Source organism: Thamnophis elegans, chromosome 4, assembly GCF_009769535.1.
Source record: "Thamnophis elegans isolate rThaEle1 chromosome 4, rThaEle1.pri, whole genome shotgun sequence".
Classification (NCBI taxonomy): domain Eukaryota; kingdom Metazoa; phylum Chordata; class Lepidosauria; order Squamata; family Colubridae; genus Thamnophis; species Thamnophis elegans.
In genome coordinates, this window is record NC_045544.1 from 74609543 (window position 1) to 74629819 (window position 20277).

At 33.7% G+C, this 20277-nt stretch overlaps 1 protein-coding gene across 2 annotated transcripts in view; it reads left to right on the forward strand.

Moving 5' to 3' along the window:
- Window positions 1-20277, forward strand: part of CRIM1 (cysteine rich transmembrane BMP regulator 1) — a 137246-nt gene that overhangs the window by 102477 nt on the left and 14492 nt on the right. For both annotated transcript variants that reach the window (XM_032215339.1, XM_032215341.1), the window contains 4 exons: window positions 8422-8550; window positions 10227-10383; window positions 18042-18163; window positions 19310-19519. In XM_032215339.1, the coding sequence (XP_032071230.1) occupies window positions 8422-8550; window positions 10227-10383; window positions 18042-18163; window positions 19310-19519 (618 nt within the window). The remainder of the gene's footprint in view (window positions 1-8421; window positions 8551-10226; window positions 10384-18041; window positions 18164-19309; window positions 19520-20277) is intronic.

The window sequence follows — 20277 nt, forward strand, 5'->3', positions numbered from 1 at the left end:
TTAAAGCTCCACCTATATTATCACCTTCTCTCCTTCAGGCTCCTCTCCAAACCCCCAGCCAGCAGGTCAGATAAGTCACATGCTGGCCATGCCCATGTTCAAATTTTCAGGTGGGGAGGGGGAGTAGAACGTCTAGCTCCTTAGCATCAGAGCATGTTAATAATAATATATGGAATACTAATGCTCTGATGGTCATTTTGAAAAATCCTTAGTTACCGAGCACCTAAAAGCCAAGAGGAACATACGTGCCAAATTTCAAGTTTGTAGGCTTTATGGTTCTGGAGATTTCATGATTCTGGTGTGAGTGTTTTTGCGTTTAGATAGATAGATAGATAGATAGATAGATAGATAGATAGATAGATAGATAGATAGATAGATAGATAGATAGATAGATGATAGATAGATAAGAAGTATCTAATAAGGCTAAATTGGCTTGTTTACAACTTCATTGTTAAACTATTAAGAAGTGTTCACAAACTCTGAAAGTGAACATAAGACTTTTTCTAACTTATCCCCCACATTTTCCTTTTTGTAGGCTTCAGAAAATACATATTTCAGTTTTCAAAACCATGCTTGAGTCTTACAGACAGAAATGCTGTTCTGCAGCTATTCAGTAACCCAGTATATGGAAGACTAGTGATGGATCATGAGTATTTTACAATTCTTTTAACCATAGAACTCCTTCCCTGACTAATCTTTCTCATTGCCCATAACTTGTTACTTTGATTTCTTGCCTGAATGCTTAAGGGAAATTCATAGCAAATTGTGACTTGAGATGTAGCTCATTCATATGGTCTTACAATCTTATAGGCAATCAAATGTAGAGATTGGAATCCAGCAGTGTAGTTTTAAGATATATATCCCTTTTGAGAATGGCAAACCTGCTTTGTCCTTCATATTAAAAACTGGGATTCTGAATGGGCTCTTTCTTTTTAATAAAGAACAGGGTTCAACTAAACTTTCTTCAGAGATTTACTATATTCATATTTTTTTTCTAAGAAAGGTTTCCAGAACCCTTTTTTGACCTCTTATGATTTTGTAAACTCCATACTTCTATTTATTCTGTAAAAGTTTAATTAAAAGATAAAGCTAAGCAATGTAGTTCTAAAATATTTGGTTGCTGCATTAGGAATTTGGACACAAGGAAGGAAATTCTCTGCATCTGAACTTGGAACTGGTATTTTTCATGTAATGAACTCAGGGAAAAGAAAAGCTGTCTGGAATGCTAACTATGAAGATGGAAAACATTTAGTCACCCTTGGAATGATATGAATGTTTTTCCAGGAAGCTTAAGTAAACGCATATTCTATAGCGCAGAAGGCAGTATTTAACTTTTTTTGGAAGATTGACAATGTTCCACAAAGAGCACGGAAGTTTAAAAAGATCATTAAAGATAGTTCTGTCAGAGGCAAACAAACTATTGAGTTAACTAAATATTTCTGCTTATTTTGAGGCATTTGACTTCATTTTTAAATAATGCAAAAATATTTTAGAAATGTTAAAGAAACATTTACAACTATAACTTACATTTAATGTTACCCTCTATAAAAATAATGTCTTGTACAAGGATATATTCCACCTTTTGACTGTGTTGTATATCCTGCTGCACTACCAAGAATTGCTTTTCATGACTTTGGAAGAATGAACAGACACTAGGATTTGGCCTATTTACCATTTTAAACCACAAAACCAGCTAAGGGTTGGTCTTACAATATATTATTAATTTTAAGCACCCCTTAATAATTATATTTTACTTCATAAACATAAATTATATAAATTACTTTTGACTTCCCCTGCCAAAAACTTTCTGTTCTTTTCCTTCTCATGAACAGAAATAATTGTTAGGGAATGTAAAAGGCTGTGGGAGTCACTTAATAACTTTCCAGATGTCTGAAAAATGAATACATGTCTGTTTATGTATGACTTTTTTGCTTATCTGAATAAAAGAAATACCCTTAAAACTTGTACCTATAGTGGAAACACATTACTGTAGTTTCCATACTTAATATAACACCAGAAAGCCTACCATAGAGTATAGGAGAAAATTGATGAGATTTCCAGGATAATTCAGAGCCAAAATTTTGGTGACATTTGTACTGCAAACTTGCAAAATTTATAATCAGTGAAGCCAAATGGCAATATAATGGTCTTTCAAAGTTTTGCTTTGGATTACTGATTTGGGTGGGGTGGGGGGTAAAAGAAGAAACTTGAGGAATGCTTTGCACTGTAGGCTGCATTTGATTTAGAGGTTCAAATTGTACAGCTTGCAAATAATAATTCTGGTCACAGTCATTTATTATGCAAAACAGATTACCCAGATTCTTTTCCTGTGCAGTATTAGTTAAGAATCAGGTTCTGAAACAAGGTTGCCAAAGATAGAAGAAGCCAGTGAAAAATCAGCTGATGAAGTAGAGCGTAGGGACGCAGGAATTTCAGAAAAGAGAACTAGAAAAACATGAACCAGAAGAAAACCAATACATGAAAGAACCTTGATAAAAGATGAAATTTCTGCTTTCCCATTCATTTTACAATACATATTTTTGTTGCTATGCTCACAAAGGCACGTTCAGAGGAAACATAGATAAGTTTTGTACTAAGCTTTTTGAACAAACAGTAGTTGCTGCCTGCTCCATGATTTAATGTGAAATGAAATCTTCAGCTCAACTAAAAATCTTTTGTTCATATTGGATGACTTGAAGGAATGAAGGAGGACTTAATATTTTAGATTGGATTTAAAATGAAGTGAAAGATATGTCTCTCAAGCCTGGATTAGACTTCTCTATTACTGCACGTCAGGGAACGTATACGTCTATCATTTGCATAAGTGCATAGCTGTTGCATTTATACATCTGCACATGTTAATGTTCTGGCTATGGGGCACTCAAACATCAAACCATAGAACAGGCTGTCAGATCAACCAATCAGCATGCACGATGCACACCTCCACACAACACGCAGTTGGGATTTAGGTATGCACATTTGCCTGTTTCTAACCGTCTGCAACCTATGCTTACTCCTTCACAGCATAGGTATGTGGTGACACCTACATACAGTTGCAGGAATTCTAAAAAAAGTTTCAGAAGGAACCCATGGTATAGTAAACAATCCAGGGTGTACATTTCATTCTTTAACTCTCTAGGTCATGTAATCACCTACCAACTCTGGGTTTTTGAATAACCGTAAAAATCCAATTCCTACATATTCTACTAATGAATGAGAAAAGTCTCTTTCTATTTAGTTGATAAAACTGAGCAGACCAATATATATGATGATCAGGAGAACATGTTGTTTGGGAGAATGCAGCCATTGTTTGAATATTCCCCAATAGGTTACGTTGAAATATGATGATCTCTGTTCCTATCCATAACAGTTTCTTCTATCATAATGCTTTGCAGTATTTCTCTTAGGTCTTCTAGATTTTTTTTATGGTCAGTCTAGAAACAGAATTTAAATTGTCTAGTTTACCAAGTCAGAGGACAAGTTCAGCCTCCTTTATTCAGAACTGAAGAAACATTGCAGAACTGAAGAAATTCCTCACCTTGGTCTTTTTTTCCTGAAAATTGTTTTGTGAGGCATCGATGAAAAGTTCAGTTTGTGTTAAGGGCTTTTGTATTTTAGGGAACAGAAAATTTTCTCTCTCTCTCGGCAAAAATCATGAGTAAACAAAACTTTTTCTTCACACTTATTCTGTTTTCACATTGAACATTTGGTGTGTGAGAAAAAGAGATTTTGTGTATTTTTATAATATTAAAAGTATGTATATAGATGCTTAGCAATTAAAAAGGCAACCAAAACCTAATTGATGATAAATATCAAATATGCTGGCAGGTTTAAACACATGGAATATATAGTGTTATTAGATAGTTTTAACTGAAATCCATTCAGTGAAAGGCAATAAAAATGATGCGGTTTGAAAAGCCTAAATGAATGCCAAGATTAATTAGAGGTGGTTACTGATTAATGCTTGTTTTTCACACAGCATGATCTGGATGATTGGACAAATTATTTGAAGGGTTTTGGACTAAGAATTTTGTATATATAAAGAAACTATATGCTCTCAAGGCAATGAATTTAGCCATCCTGAGTTGCGTAAAAAGCATCCTGGTTTACTAAAAATCCTAGGAAAGCATAAAGAATTTGAATCTCTTTCTTGTGAATGCCTTTAGATCTCTTAGAACTCTATACCTACTCTTTTGATGTAACTTTTTTCACCATTCTTGCAAATAGATGCAAGCTCTAAAACGTTCAAGATTTTCTGTAAACATAGTGTATACACTGTTTAATGAGGCAAGAAAATTTGTCAATTTCAATTTTAGATTGAAAGTGGACTAGTTATCACTAGTCCCCCCCCCCCGCAAAAAAAAAATAGGAGAGAAAACTGGAAAACCAACATTATAAGTTTTCATGGAGAAGACTACAAACACTTTGGCTCTTTAATATTAAATGTTTTGTGACCTACTCAGATAGAATTGTTCAGCAAATCATAATTAAAGAAGGAAAGGGTTGAAATAAAAATTAAAGTTTACTTTTGGCATATTTAAAATACTTTTCTGACTCAAAAATCAAATTGCTGAATATTTACAGAAGCAGATATGAGTCACTGGATTAAAGAATTCACTATTAAATGAAACCTGAAACTATAAAAATGAGTAGTTATTTGAAATGTTATGTTAATCATCTTAAAATAGCTATAACTTTAAAATAAAATTGCAACATTAACTTACATTATTAAGTACTGCAGTGTGAGTGAATTTTTTCCATTTAGACTTTTTTAGGCTTTGGAAATCATTTTAATGGTGTCTCTCATAATTATATTATAATAACACATTAATAAATTTGTGTGTATGTCTGTACATGTAATGCTTATTACAAATCTAATATTAATATTAAAGGATACAATTTTTCTTACATTCTTCCATTTCTAAAATGTATAGCAATGGAAAGTAATTTTCTGTTTATTGTCTCATCCTCTGTTCACTCAGGCTTTCTCCTGCAGTTTGTCAAGGACAGCACTGAAAGATTAACCTAGATCACATGACCATATGGGCTTTTTCAAACTTAACTGTTTGCCTATTCAAATAGCTAGAAGCCTGACTGTAGCTGGCTTTATTTGTTGAGTCTTGTTCAGTGAAGTGAGAATAGCTGCGGGGGTGTTTGTTTTGTTTTGTTTTAAAAGCTACATTTTTGTGGGGGGTGGGAAATAAAATTATTTCTTTTGTTCTCTTTCTCAGCTTATTAGGATTCAGGCATGCGTATAAAATTGCTGTATCTCAAGAGGTATCTTTGTGAATGGAAGAAGATAGTGATAGACTAGCAAAAAAGGAAAATGAACATAATGGAAGTAGTTATAGAATATTTCAAATATTATAAAGAAAAAGTCTCCAATAACTTACCTTGTAGAATAGACATTGTGACATTATTCAGGGGAAAATCTAATCGTTATCTTTCCAAATTTTAGAAAAATAGTGTAATTGGAAACCAGGAGATATTTGTGAATAAAAACAGCACTCTCAGTGGATGAGGGAAACTTTCAAAGAGCTAAATATATATGGTTCATTTATTGATAATTTATAGATATTAGATTAGTATGAATATTGTTTTTCAGATAAAAATATATTTTAAATACCATATTTTAACCCAAAATTATACGTATATAATTTTATATAATATACTGTATAATGTTATATAATAAAATAGAATAAGAATGGCATCTGAAAAAAAACTTTCAGTACTGATTTTCTCATAGGTTATATGTACATTTGGAAAAGACATATATAAAGACATTTCCAGCTGCATAATCTTTTCTCTCCTTCATTGCAAGAAAAATGCTAAAATAAAAATGTAACGAAAATTCACTATGAGTGTTAAAAACTGTTGTGTAGGGCTACCCAGTGTTTGGATAAAGATGACATCTAACTCTACCCGTTCATTCCAAAGTGAGATAGTTGATGTGGCATTAATAACAGACTAATAATACCAAGCAACAAAGAAAATACTAATATTTATAAATAATGTTTGCATCAGAATAGTGCAGAGCCAGGAATTTGGGGGCTACAGTGACTGAAAATGTCTCAGCTCAGGTTGATTTACCATCTACAACCTTTCATGGACAACGATAACATGTTTTAATAGCTTCATGTTAGATTGTTATAATATCCTTCAATGATGTTCACAATTCAAAGATTCTACCAAAGGTGTTTACTGAGCATTGTAATATGATTAGGATTTACACATTATCCACCACATATATTAAGAATAGACAATATTGCTAGTTTTAGATATTGGATGGCCTCCCGCCCATCAGCTGTTTCGGGTTGCAAGGATTGCCATTGCCTATTGCCACCTCCGTGCACCTCATTTTCAGCCTCTGCATCCCATTTTCCGCCCATTCTGATCCCCGCCACCCGGAATGGGCGTAAAATGGGATGTGTGGAGGCCACAAATGGGGCGTATAGAGGCTGAAAATGGGATGCAGACACTGAAAATGAGACACACAGAGACAGCAATAGACTATGGCAATCCCTGCAGCCTGAAACAGCTGATGTTGGGAGGCCGATCCAACCAATAATCAGCTGCTTGTGCTAATCAGGCTGTGCTGAAATTGAAACAGGCTGTTTGCTGCTTGCTGCAAGGAGACAAATTACTGGGAAATAGAGGCAGATTTTTTTTCATATTTTTCTCTCTAAAAGCTAGGTGGGTCTTATACTTCGGAGCATCTTATACTCTGAAAAATACGGTATACCATGGTTAACACTAGTAAGTAACTATGAAGGTTTTGGAAAATATATTGCAAAGCAACAATATATGTATGGGAACCATGCACCCAATGATCTTTCTTATGACACCATTAGAAGAAAGGGTTAACTTTAAAGAAATTGGACAGAGTATTGAAGCTTTTGAACTGTGGTATTGGAGAAGATTCTTCATAATATTATGGGTACCTAAGAAAACAAATGGATTATAGAACAAATCAATCAGAATTCTCACAGGGCACAAATGACCAGGCACAGGTTATCATACTGTGGGCACATTGTGCAAAGATGCAGCTCTGTTGAAGAGTCCATAATTATAGAAAAGATAAGAGAAAAAGATGATTGCCAGCACGGTGGAGAGACTTAATTTCACTGGTTAATGGGTGCATTAAGATCTAAAGTGCCAGGATAGGAACAAATTATTCTAGTGAAGACCTATCTATCCTTCTGAGAATCAACACTGACTAGATGGCAGATAATCACATATCCAGATGGGGGTTATTTATATGATTGCAAACTTTTAAATTGTTTCATTTCTGAGTTCAATAAATCATCAATGCTAAGCAATTTTGAGCAATTGGACAAAAAAATTTTTTGCCTTCATTAAAAATATTTATTGTTAAACTGTTCCTATAATTTATTGCAATAATTAGAAGAATGCTGAAGCAAAATTGAAGAGTTTGTCTAATTGATAATGATTTTATTAATACACTTCCTTTTCTAACTTCAGTTTGAAAAAGCTTCTTGTTAGATTTAATTTAATTCAAAAGCTTTAATTTTCAGCATTGATCGGGTCAGTGAGATTTTATTCATGAATAACTTGCACTGTTCCTTTCTTTAAGAAACTCTTAAGGATTTTAATTACCTCTAGGTTGTAATTAGCACATAAAGCATTCTCTTTATTTCATAAATCTGTTACTTGAATACTGGAATGCAATTTATAACACGATTTGTTTGTTTAAAAATACTACTCATTAAAAATAATTCTAATACAAGGGCAAGTTTTAAAAAATACAGCTTTATATAGCTACCAATAGTAGCAGCTTAAAAGTTTACAACAAACTAAAACTAACTTTACCAAAATTTTAAAAATGGATAAACAAGTAAGTTTAGTATGTCCACACTGCTGCTTAAGTAAAGGGCATTTCTTAGCTGTCTCAGTCCTAAACACTGTTGGGCTTTTATTAATGAACATGAACATGTAAATTGATTTGGAAGTAGACTGCTAATCAGCCTACAGGCATAACATGTTCCTAGCATTTTAAACCCTATTAGCAACTTTACCAATACATTACTTGCAACTTCTGAGCCACTTTCCAAAGCAGCTTCTCTTACAATCTATTGCACTGGTCCAATTTTGATAGGAACTATCATAATTGGTTAAGCCAGCCATTTTTTGGCAAAGAGCTTTAGTCATAAAACTTGTGTCTCCCATTATTAGCAATGGTTTTAAAGAACCCCTATGATAACTACATCTGAGTTTGAATTATGGTTTCAGGCTTTTACAGGAATTGTCTATATATCAAAGCCATTTGTTTGTTTTTTGCTTGTTTATATTTCACATTTCTTAGCCTCCCTCCCACATTTCCACTAGTGACTTTTAGAATTTAATATGATACACTGTATCAAACATTGGTAATTTATAACCATATGTTCGCTTTTTCATTAGAGCCAACCTACATCACAATAGGTCCACCTACATGTCCTCCTCTGGTGAACTGTACGCTAAAAGAGACAGACTGCATTTATGACTTCAAAGTGGATCAAAATGGTTGTCACATTTGCCAGTGTAAAACTAGTAAGTACAAATACTATGTTCAGTTATCTTGTTTGAAAAAAAATATTCTTAAATTTCATATTGATGTTTTTCCTCAAAATTCAGTTGGCTCATGCAAAATACTGGTCTTTTTAATTGGAAAATCCTGTTTTTCATTTTGTAAAATAAAACATTTCCAAATATCAATTTTGCCATGCTTCAGTAGGGCAACAAGAACATCAGAATACCTTTATTATTTTCAGTAGATGGAGTGCCTCTTTGTTAAATCATATATAAAAATATAGGTTATTTTTTAAGTTTTGATGTGTTGATGCAAAGCAGTTCAGCTACTGCACCAATGGCATATTGATAAAAAAAAAACATTATTACCGCCTATTAAAACTGCTATTAATCAATAAATTTGGAAACTCAAATTCTGTTAGGATTGTATAACATTATTATTTAGGTATTTTTTAAAATCCTGTTTTTCATTTTGCATCAGTATCAACATGATGGTGTCTACTATCCAAAACATTTTCTTATCCCTGTTACATAGGCTAATCAAGCTGTTTATAGCATAGATTATTCTTCTTAAATGCTTGAAGAAGTACAGATGATTTGTCGTAGCAGTTTTACATATTGGAACAAAAGCTATAAAACACATTGGATCATTTGAAGAAAAAAACCAAACGCAATACTATCATAATAGCTAACGTTATTGTGGAAGACTTTAACATGTAATTATAGCTGACACTTTTCAAACCCAAGAGAGCTTTTGAAAGATTGTCACTTTCAGGCCTCAGGCTTGAAGGAATACTGATTACTACTAATGCAATTCTGCTGCATTTTACTATCAGTTAGTCCATTTTGAGTTTTGCAGGGAAGAAAAAGTTCTATACTGCTTATCTAATGCCCCGTGTATGAGCTTCCAGATGGTTTCAAAATTCTGTCCTTTGGGCTCTCATCTTCCAGGCCCCTTTTGCCTATCCTCAATGCAGGCCTTTATTCTGATAATTGAAGGTTATTGTTTATCTTTTTATAATATTGAGGAATATGACTACTTCGCTCTTTTGTTTTACATAAACATAAAGTTTTTTTAAAAGTGCTATCATAGGAACATTTAAACTATAATAAAACATTATTGTTTATATTATTGACATGTAAATAACTTTACATACAAGAGCTATAACTTGCAGTTTTCAGCTCCTTAAAGATGAGACACTGAAAACATTTGATTTCTTAGACAGCGCCAGGTAAAGTATAGAGCTACCTTAAAATATTGTAGTGGTCAGCTTTCTAATTAACAAGTTAATTTCCAGTCATTAGTATCAAATACTAAGAAGTTTATTTCCTTTTATTCCTTAGCTTTCTTTTGAATGAAAAGAAGAATGATCAAGAAAAAGCACAAGGGCAAGGCAATATTATAATAAAACCCATTAATGTATTTTATTACCCTAACTGCCTTGTCCATAAATTTACTTAAAATAGATGTATCATTTCATGAAAATGTTATGTTGATATGGAATAATGGAATATTTTATATTATAAGTCACTTTGAGAATATTTAAAATCTGGAATTTAGATAATCAGACAATATAGTAGAAATCCTACCATTGTAGGTGACTGGGGAAGATGAGAATTCTGTATCCATATGCCTTTAGTTGTTGAGACAAATAATCATTGTCTCTTTATACTAAACTTTCTTTGTTCTTTCACAGGGGAGGAGCGGTGTACCAATCTCATGTCAGATTGTTCCTTGGACTGTGACTTTGGTTTCCAAACAGATGTCCATAACTGTAAGATCTGTCAGTGCCACCCACGGCCTAAGAAATGCAAACCCATAGTATGTGACAAGTACTGTCCCTTTGGATACTTGTAAGTATTATTATTTTAAAAGCATATTTACCACAGTTTTGTATGCCTTTAACATTGTGTAAAGCAAAGCCTAGTAACTATTCATGTTTCATGTTGAAGGCAGGAACTATATAAGGACACAAAAATACTATTAGCTAAAAATATTTTAACTTTATTAAGGTAAATCTTAAATAGTTTTGGATGAAGAAGTATAGAGTTTCAATGAGATTTATTTTGCTTCATTTATTTAATAAAGCAGAACAAAGTGGGGAAAATGAAACATTAAAAATAGTCAAAAAAGGAAAATAGGGAATAAGATGCAGTTACAACATAAAATTTATATAAAAGAGCTTATCATGAATATACATCCTATAATGAATACTGTATAATGAAGTAGTATTATGGTTTCATCCTCAGTAATCTAGTAATTTATTTACTTTTCTCCGTACAAATGCAATGGGGCAAGTCCAAACTCTTGTTTTAGTTGTATAAGCAGTCATCTAAGATCCAGTGATGTTTTGGTATTAAGGTTAAAATGTTTTCTCATTGTTTAGGCAAAATGGAGGTCTCTAATTCCCTATTTCAGTCAGTCTTTACAGTTTATATATTAAATTGATAATATGATTATAAGGATTGATTGTAAGCTTTTTTGTCTTAAAGGTTTAAAGGTCACTTCTAATAACATAAGTGTTTTATCAATTTTGTGATCTAGTTTTCTCTACAGCTTCAATTTAGTATGAGGAAAAAATGAACATACCAGAAATAATAACCACAGTTTTGGGGTCAATATGATTGCAACAGGAAATATATAAAAGCTATTATATTTGTAATTCCACACAGTTCAGTTAGCTAAAGATGTCATATACAAATATTCCAAATGGGCCCAAGGAGATTTACATTTAGTGTAATTATTAATTAAAATTGGTGAATGTGGTTTTGGAGACAGCGGGGTCCACAAGTCCTCAGAGTTGTTCCACCAATAGTTATCCTTAGATTAGATGTATTTGCAAATTAGATTCATTTGGAAACTCACAAGTCTGGACTGGGGGTGGGGGGAAGGTATTATTAGCCTCTTTCCCAGCAGCCAGTATTTAAGGCATGCTATGATCCAGAAGGCAGGGTCAACCATACATTTTAGTTATGAAGCTTGCTGTTTCATGAATTTGTTGAGATCCTGTCTAAAACCATCCAAATTGACTGCTATTATCACAGCTACTGGCATAGTTTCTATACGTTTAACTAAGTCTGAGTGACTCTACCTGCATTTAACTTTAATTGATTAGACTCCTCTGGTTCTAACTTTATTTTCTCTCCATATTATCTGTGCCATTCATGATACCTCTGTTGTATCTCACATTTGCCTCTTTAATTCTAAGCTAACCAGCCATAATTACAAAAGGGCTCCATGGTTGTCATTTTTTGTGTCTTTTCATTTTGTACAATTCCACCCTAAGGTACAGTTGCCAGTACTCTACACAATGTTCCAAACATTGGTGGGGGGTTTATTCCCCCATTGCTGTGGAGCCAAGGTGGCGCAGTGGTTAAATGCAGCACTGCAGGCTACTGCTAGATCAGCAGGTCAGCGGTTCAAATCTCACCGGCTCAGGGTTGACTCAGCCTTCCATCCTTTCGAGGTGGGTAAAATGAGGACCCAGATTGTTGGGGGCAATATGCTGACTCTCTGTAAACCGCTTAGAGAGGCCTGAAAGGCCTATGAAGCGGTATATAAGTCTACTGCTATTGCTATTGCTATAAGACAGGGTGTATTAACATTTCTCTCTCAGTGCAGCTGATTAACGCAGTTATGCAGTTTCTTCTAATGCAGTTGAAGTTTTGTTTTCTATTTTCTACCCTTGAAATATATGAACATTTAAAGTGTTCCAGCAATGCATCCACCATATTTTACATGAAACTCTTGATATTAAATATTTTTTGCCATGATCCTTCTCAAAGGAAATTTCTCTCCTTTTCTTTAACTAGAATTAACACGTTTTAACAATTATTAAATCCAGATCATACAAAATGATTTATCTGAAGCAGCTAAATTTAAAAACTTCTTCTTTAACTAAGCATAACTGATATCCTTTTTAGAATAGAATAGAATATTTTATAGACCAAGTGTGATTGGACACACAAGGAATGTGCCTCCAGTGCATAACTGTCAGTGTACATGCAAACAACAAGGTAATATAATCAGGTTTTCAGCAGAGTAATGGCACAAGGAAAAAACTCTAGTTGTTTTGGCCTGCAATACTCTACAACTGTTTTACTTTCTTCTCTAGGAATATTAATAGTCTAAATAAAGGCTGAAAAATCAAAATTTAATCCAGATAAGGTAGAGGGTTCTTCTCCAGTAGCATTGCTGAGCTAGAAATAAGAATTTAGCTTGTCTTCAGTGTTATAACGTCAACTATGATCTGACTTTGCTCCTGGATGCTAAGTTGGCCAGGTTTATGTTTGCTCAGCTGTCTAATGCCTCTGTTCTTGGAAACATAAGATCTTGCCATGGTAACATATGCATTAGTTATAATAGGTTTGGTTATTTAATTATGTAAGGTTTCCTTTGTAGGGCTGGTTTTGAAGAGTGGCCATACATAGAATGTATGCTGAGGATAGCATATATGATAATCTTATTAAAACATTGATTTCTAGACAGCTTTAGCTCCCCCAGTATTAGCTGTGCTAGCATAAAGCTAACATAGCTAATGCTGGGGGAGCAGGCTTTTTTCTCATTGCTAACACTAGCCTTAGCTTCCCAGCGCTAGCTGTGCTAGTGAGAAGAAGTCCTGCTGGTTTTTCTTTCCACGCTAGACAGTCATAACTTCCCCAATGTTAAGCTGCACTAGCATAAAGGTAAGAGTCTGGTGAGGAAAGAAAAACTGACAGGATTTCTTCTCCCCAATTACCTCATATGATCCAATAATGAAGCAGCCTGTCCTCCTTCCCTACACCAACTTCCTGAGCTCTGGATATCTTTGAAAGGTAAATGAGCAAATGATGACTGGGATGGGGTGGGGAGTGTGGAATCTGGTCTTGTAGCAAAGCAGCCCCTGTGGGGACTTGGTGTGGCAGGATGGGAGGGGAGGAATAGGTAGGGGGGTACACTGCAGCTTCTCTATGGTTGGTCGTAAAAATGAATGAGCATAGGAGTATGCTGCAACAGACATGTTTGGATCTGGGTCATAACTACCTGTTGCAGTCTCTGTTATAATTTCAATTGGTCACTAAATGACCTGATGTAAGACAAGGACTACCTGTAGGGTATTCCATGAATTACTGATCCAGGGGTGTAACAGAATATCAAGTTTCCTCACTTTCTGCATCCAAATATGTGACCTTGATTTTTGATGGTTTAAACTACCCTGCTTAAGTATTTTTAGAGTAACATGCCAATTTTGCCACTCCCCAATGCCTTAGAAGTTATTAAAATATTCCCCAGTACTACCTGTGTATTCACTGTTATATTTCTGTTTATTTCATCAGTGAACTATGCCCTTTTTTAAAAGCACAAAGCACTGAATCAGCTGAAGACTGAGCTAGACCTCATCTTTTTGGGGGGAGTTGGTCAGATTTTTTTTTAGAGAAAACATACTTGGAATTTTAGGAATCACAATGGCTACCCTCATAAAATGCTTCATTACTAGTGAGGTAGAATTGGGGCCTGAAAGTTTCTCTTTCACATATACAGTATACACACATGTGAAAGAGATACCTCATATCTAGACCAGTTCTCACTTCTGCTGTTCACAGTTCAGGTCTCACTTGTTTGACTTCTCTGAGTTGGGTCATGCTGAGCCTCAGGCTCTTCGTTTACTCCTCCTATTATCGCAGGTCACCTCCAACCACTTTTTCCTCCAAAACATACACCCACAACTATGCTACTTTTCATTTGTTCTCACACTTTGTAATCCAGTTACTCTTAACAGTGACGCCAAGTTCATCTTTTTGAATTTCTGAGCAGCTATAAATATTTTATCACAGAGGTTGTCTCTTTTTTTTTCTATTGCTCCTGTTAGCATGGAACAAATCAGTCATGAGATTCAGTCCACCAAATCTTTTGTTATATCTGCCTTCCTGTATTAGGTCTTTAACTTCATCTAGCTTGTTTCCTGTGCTCTGCATATTGGTATGTAAATAGCAAATTTATGACCCAATATCCATCCTCATATTAATAAAACAGACCCCATTCCTCTTGATGCTTAAAATTCCTATCTAAAGATCTTACATCTGGATTTTCTTTTGTCAGCCTCACAATATTTGGCTTTAAAGTTAAATCAAGCGTACCATTTTTCAAATATATTTTCCCAGTCCTTGTGGGATGTGATATCTCTCACAACAGCAATCTCTCCTATAGAAATCATAAGCCACAGTGTCAGAAATATAGTTTCTCATATTTTCATAACCAGTAGTTCTTTTTTATACTTTCTAATGCTGCTCTATCAATTGAACCCTCAACTATTTGAGCTTTTTGGCCTAACATTTCTAAAGCTGAGCAATACAGTTATAGTTGCTCTTGGCAAACATGTTGGTCCTGTGGAGATAAAGAAGAATGGCTAATTGCTGGGGGGACCTGATGGGTCTTGGCAATAGTTCTGCCCTATTTATTTATCCAAATTTAGGCAAGATAAAGAATAAAAGAGATGACAATGATTCCTCCAGAAATGAAAAATATAAGCAATGTTAAGGGTGACATCAGAGTTGTAGACTAGTATTCCATGAAAAAGTAAAGGCTCATTCCTTACTGTTCCATTAATTATAGGACCTTATAACTTTTAAGTTAGGACTTATTACTTTTAAGAAAATGTTCAGACAACCAAGGCAAGATTGAACATGAACATATTTTTTCTTAGAGTCAGATTCTATACTGGTACCCCATCTAGTGGATAAAGCAACAGTTGCAGCTGAAAGTTTAAATAAAAGCTGAAGGAAATTATTATAGAAAATAAAATATAGAGAACTGTAGCCTGACCAAGATTGTAGGACATTGTTTCTATATAGTACCTGAGATCAGTTATTAGTATACTAGTAATAACAGTAATGTCTACTATTGCATGTAGGGTGGATATTATTTAAATTGCTTATAGTTTGTATTTGTTGCTATGTTTCCCAAACTCTTTTGAGTTCCGGAAATCCAGATAAGGAATTTATTTATTCACAAGGCTTATAAGCTTTGCAAACAACAGACTTTGAGCAGCCTATAACTCCCCTAAATAGACAGTTAAAATAAATATAACAATTGAACAATGCCTTGTAATGCAGATAAAAACCAGAAGATTTCCTTCAGTACACTTGGTCTCAGATATGCCCAGCTCACGACAATGTAATCTATGGACATTTAATCACAATTTCCAACATTCCCTAACAACTTCTCACAGGCATGGTCAATGGGGAAGTCTTCAATAGGAAGTCAGAAGTCATAGTCACACAAGGTCCTCACTTAACAACATACGATGATTCAAACTTAACTGTGGTACCTTAACAATGGTAAAATGCTGTTGCTAAGCAACATGGTCACATGACATTGTGCTTTATGACCGCATTGCTTAACAATGGCAGTTCTGGTTACAATTACCATTATAACCCAAAGACTATATAATAAAACCTATTCCTTATTGAACAGAATTGTACTTGACCCAAGTTCAAGGGACAAATATATAAATCACATCTGAAATATAAATTTTGGTATAGCATTAGTGATTTTTTTTTCCACATCTAGTTTGAAGTAGTAGTGGCAGAAATTTACAGCACAACCCTTAACAGTCAGAAAAGGAAACCCATGTCTAGCAATGTTTGCTTGTAAGTATAGGAACATACAAGTAGGTAAAACAGGAAATATATGATCACATTTTCTTTTGACTTAAATTTCAGAAATAAAATATCTGATGTGGAGCGGCAATATTGGACTTTATCCCTTTTTAAATTACTGTTTCCCAGTAAAAATTTATAAAAAACCTAACCCCTTACAAACAGTTTGAGTGATTTGAAGAATGAGACCACTTTGTATTGTGATTATTGCCTAGCACTGAAGAGGAGAAATTGTAGCTGTTTCAGTATAAAAACTGAAAGTATGCAATAACAATTACTATCTATTGGCAAGTAAAACAAGAGAAGTTACCACTTATTCCGGAAAATCACTTATCTATAACTTATGGAGATTGTATTTATTGTTTAAAAACATTAACATTAAAACTATTAAACATTAATAATTCTTTAATCATGGTGTTTTTAATGTAAACATACCATCCAGGAAGTCTTAAGAGAGCATTCAATGATCCTTCAGATTGCTCTTTTCACTTAATAAAGTTGGCTTGAAACTTAACTCTTACTCTAATCCTAACCCTAACGCTTTTTTCCTGAAGACACTGGTAAAGATAGGAAGTTTCTCCTCAAAATAATAGTCTAAACACCAATACAACTAAACCATCAGTCAGCCAACAAAGGAGTGTGTGTGTGTGTGTGTGTGTGTGTGCGTGTGTGTGTGTGTGTGTGTGAGAGAGAGAGAGAGAGAGATCTCCTAGGAATTTCTAAATCTTTCTCATTTGAGGTCCCTTCTAACTCTTATAGTCAGGATGGATAATCAAATTATTAGAGAATAAAAGAAGTCCATACTATTCTGTAATAAATAGAGGTAGTCCTTGCATTTCTACTATAATTAACAACACAATTTTGATTGTAAGTGATTACAGTTGTAAAGCAGGTCATCATATGACCAGAACCAGTTTTATGACCTTTTTTCAACAGTGTTAAGAAGCCACAATTGTTAAAAGTGAGGTGCTGGGGTTGAATCTAGAACTTCTTGTTTCTCATGATTTGCTGCCACCTTTAATATAAAGTGAGAACTCCCCAGTGTGATTATACCCAAAGTCTAACAATTAATTTCTTCCTATGGTTTTTTCATTGTTGTTTAGCCTGGTAAAAAAGCTAATATGTATAGGGAAGTTTAGGTTGGCAATTGAACTCAGAAATGTTCAAAGTATCACCTGACCTAGGAGAGAAGAAACCTGGAGGGAGAGAGATTTATTTTGTTTGAACCTCTAATAGTCTATAATTATAGGCCTTTTTTTGTCTGAGCGTCTTAATTTAAAGTCTGCATTTTAATTGGGATGTTGTGTTATATTGCATTTTAATGTTATAGTTGATTAATAAGTAGCTGTAATTCATATTGGAAGGTCAGTATAAAGATATATGGTAATTTGTACGTAAAGAATAGGTATAGGGGAATCTGCAGGCTTTTTTTTAAAAAAAGCTTCTCATTATACTTTAATTCGAAAATGGGAATATTCATTACTTGTAGTGAAGAGCTACATATCAAGCTTTCTGCAATAAATGCTCTCCTTCTGTTCATCATTTGCTCACCACTGCATTAATTCATTATAATTAAAATTAAGCATTCAAACATATTAAGGTTGCTTCTGATTAAATTGAATAGGTTCAGGTTGATAATAGAGCAATTGTACTTTTAGATTTCTATTTGTGTTGCAGCATTCTGTCCAAAGAACTATTATTTAATTTGATGATAAATATATGTTAGATAGATATTGCCTCCAGAAGTATGAATTGAAAATAAGGCCTAGGTTTTTGTTTTAATCAGGTTATCTAACTTACATTTATTTTCAAATAATTCCAGAACAAAATATGATTATTTGTGAAAAATAATATAAATAATCTTCATTATCTAGCAAGAACAAACACGGATGTGAAATCTGTCGTTGTAAGAAATGCCCAGAGCTTTCATGTGGGAAGATCTGTCCAATGGGCTTTCAGAAAAATAACCAAGGATGTAATATCTGCAAATGTGCTGGTATGTGCAACTATTTCAGATATATTTTTTACATTCTAAACACAATTAAAATAGTGTGATTTGTAACCAGTTCTAATCTATGCTCAACAATCTATTCAATTAATTGGAATATTATTGAAAATATTGGAAGTTTTGAATATTGGAGACTGGTGGATGCATTTGGAATATTTAATATCTTATAAGCATTCTCCTAATGGCTTACATGAAGGTATGTGGCCAGTCACAAAGCAATATATTAAAAAACCCTGGCTCAACAGCTTCAACTTTCTTTGGCAAGACAGCTGGCATACTTTCAAACAAGCACTAAACTAAAACTACCAAGTATTGTTAGTTTTTAATAATGCTTATAATTCCATGGGTCTAAGGGGATTCTTGTAAATAAAGGCTAGCACTTCGTTTTACAATGCATTTTACTTATTTGTATGTTGTAATGTATATGTTAAATAATTAAAAAATAAACAATGATTTTACTACACTAGAATACACTTCCTTTTAATGTTAGTGCTGTCTACTTCCATATACGTTTGTATAGATCTACACTCTCAAAAATATAAATGCCTTAAGTTTGTGAAAGATTACAAGTCTTCCCCATAATAAGAGAAAGAAACAATTGCATACTCTGCTACTTAAAGCTTTGATATTTGACAAGTAGATATTAAGTTAGAAGTAGAAGGATGCTGGCACTTCTCTGTAGAAATTCATGACTGTTTTAATATATCTGTAATATGCAAGTTAATAATTTCTTAGTGCTATAGACAGTCTTTTACAAAATAATTCTCATTATATATTTTGAGTTTATTTTCAAAACTTATTTTCAAGTGTTTCATCATTAGAAAGATTATTTCATTGTTGTTGTTATTGTTGTTGTTTTGCTTTCCATTTTTTTCAGTTTTTCTTGCTATGAATTGTGGAAAGAAGCACTTTCTGCTTTTTGTTTCAGGTGTTTTGTTATTTTTTTCATGGTTTCATGTCTGTCTAGGTCTTATTTCAGTTGATTTTTCAAATTTGTATGCTGTCCTCACTAAAAATCTGTGTTCTCCATGATAGTGTTCAAAGTTTGACTATAGTGTTAATATAAAGAATAACTATAAATAATTGTAATTGTTAAAAACAATTATTTTAAGACATTACTTTTATCATGTACAGAGATACCAGCTTCCATAATACCACCTGCTAAGGTAGGGACTTGCTTATCAATAGATGGGCACCGTCATGAGAATGAAGAAAGTTGGCATGATGGCTGCCGTGATTGTTATTGTCATAATGGACGGGAGATGTGTGCTTTGATTACTTGTTCTGTTCCCAACTGTGGCAATCCAACAATACACCCAGGACAATGTTGTCCATCATGTCCAGGTACCCATTTTATATTTTTTAAAAACCCTGCTTCTTAACTCTATTGCCCTTTTTTGTCTTGCCAGGGAAGATCTTATAAGTAAAAAAGACTGAGATACTTGCTAGATAAACCAGTTGAAACCTGCATTGCTTCCATGTAATTGCATAGACTTTATAAACTAACACTTGGCACTAATCCTATACATCCTAAACATAATAATTTTAGCTTTCAAAGAAAGAAATATTTTAGTTTCCATACACATTGTTAGTAATTTAAATTGAATGAAGAGAATGCAATCTTGGAAGTCCAAAGAAGGGCTAAATATTCTTAAATATTTAGGCTGTTTTGATTGCCAAAAAACAGAGAGAAAAGTAAAGTACGGTTATTCCTGTAGCCATTCCATCTAGTTATTCAAACTGGAAGAAATGGGCAAAGATCAGATTTTTTTAAATCAGATTTGAACTGCAGGTCAGAATCAGTTTGAAATCAGTGAATCAGGAATAAAACTGAACTTTGTGGATAATCCATATCTTTGTATAATATATATAGATATTTATTACTTCCATTATGTGTAACTTCCATTACGTTCCTATAGCCACATATCAAACCAGGGGTCCCCAATCACTGGGTCATGGTCTACTAATACTTTCATGGAACCATCTGCTCTGCTCTCCCATTGGGTTGCTAAGTCAGAAAGGTTGGGGACCTTGTATTAAGATAAGTGAGAAAAAATCCATAAATATGTGGAAATTGTATGATAGGTCTAGTTTTAATTGCC